General features: G+C 36.3%; 1 protein-coding gene across 1 annotated transcript in view; it reads left to right on the top strand.

Moving 5' to 3' along the window:
• The first annotated feature begins 439 nt into the window (after positions 1-439).
• OTOS (otospiralin) overlaps positions 440-1,382 on the top strand; it is a 3,407-nt gene continuing 2,464 nt past the window's right edge. The window contains exons 1-3 of the mRNA XM_005425513.2: positions 440-552; positions 872-950; positions 1,298-1,324. Coding sequence (XP_005425570.1) covers positions 899-950; positions 1,298-1,324 — 79 coding nt within the window. The 5' untranslated portion in view covers positions 440-552; positions 872-898. The remainder of the gene's footprint in view (positions 553-871; positions 951-1,297; positions 1,325-1,382) is intronic.

The following is a 1,382-nucleotide window of genomic DNA, read 5'->3' as shown; positions in this document are numbered from 1 at the left end:
CAGGGACCTCCTTCTTTACTCTGTAACCCAATTGATTTTAGTGGCCACTCACTGCCTGGTACTTTTTAAGGTCTAGATTTTAAGGATCCTAAGCAAGAATATAAAGCACTGTCAAGTATTTCTGGGGTTTATGACTGAGCTGGAGAGGGAACTCAATATCCTTTTAGCAATTTGCTCAGCTAACATTTTAAAAAATCTATTTGTCTGAAGGGGAAGAAAGAAAATCAGGAGGGCAGAAAGTGTAATAATCACTGATTTTGCTTCTGTATTTTTCCCTCTATATTCCAAAACCAAATGTTATTGCCAAAGTTAATTCTGATTTCCTCTCAGAAACTGTCCACTGTCTCTTCCATGGGCAGTGCTGAAATAAAATGCAAATGTGAGTAGTTAAAATACCTGAAGAAAGCAAAATCAGATTGGTGTAGTAACTCAGTGACGTTTCCCCCCCACCCTTCCTTACAAAGCACTGCTATTTTACAGCAATAGAAATCCTTTTGGAGTTTTGTAGCTGACTCAGAGCTGTAAAAAGAAGAAAAGAAAAGAAACCGAGAGGTAATTTCCAAAGTGAAATTAAATTAACCACAAAATCAAACATTTCCAAAGACACTTGATTTCATGTCGATTCAGAGGCACCTTTTGGATTTGTGCCATCTAAAACCAAAATATCAATATACATTTCAGGACTGATGGTCTTTTAATGCTCTGTGTTGCACTTCAGAAGCTATAAGAAATATGATTGGATTTTTTCATGCCTAAATTAGTAACTAGAATCTATTTTGGAATGTATTCTTCTATTAAAACGAGAAATAACTGAGTTTGCGTAATTATTAATCTCTTGTAATAATCCTCAATTGTACAAATTACTTTTCAGAAACACAAGCAGTTTCTTGCAGACAAGATGACATTTACTGGCTTCTTTATCTTCTGTATGCTGATGAACATGCTAACAGGTAAGATTACTACCGAATTTATTCTTGTTTATTTTTTCAAGCCCCCAGAAATATTTTGTGACAAATACAGTATCTTCTATTTAGTGTTGCTGACATTTTAATCCCAACTGTTCAGGCTGTGAGTTCTGACTAACAGCCAGACTGAGTTGGTTTGTAGCAGTGACTGATTACAAACAGGGAATTCCTTGCTCTGTTGTTCATGAAACAAAAATCCTTCGGCGACACAGAGGGTCTGATGTGGGCATTAAAGAACTTGTGAGCTTCTAGTTATACATGGAAAATGTTTGGTTAACAGAAAGTCTTTCTGTGCAGGAGCTGGTACTGATGTGTTTCCTCTTTACTTACAGATGCCCGATCCATCCGGGATGGAGATGGTAATTCCTAATGTGTTTTTATTTCCTTTGTGTCACTAATATTTAGGAGAGTAATTTG

This window comes from Geospiza fortis, unplaced genomic scaffold (genome assembly GCF_000277835.1).
Source record: "Geospiza fortis unplaced genomic scaffold, GeoFor_1.0 scaffold101, whole genome shotgun sequence".
Classification (NCBI taxonomy): Eukaryota; Metazoa; Chordata; class Aves; order Passeriformes; family Thraupidae; genus Geospiza; species Geospiza fortis.
Note: the sequence above shows the minus strand (reverse complement) of the source record. Positions and strands in the feature narration are given on the sequence as shown.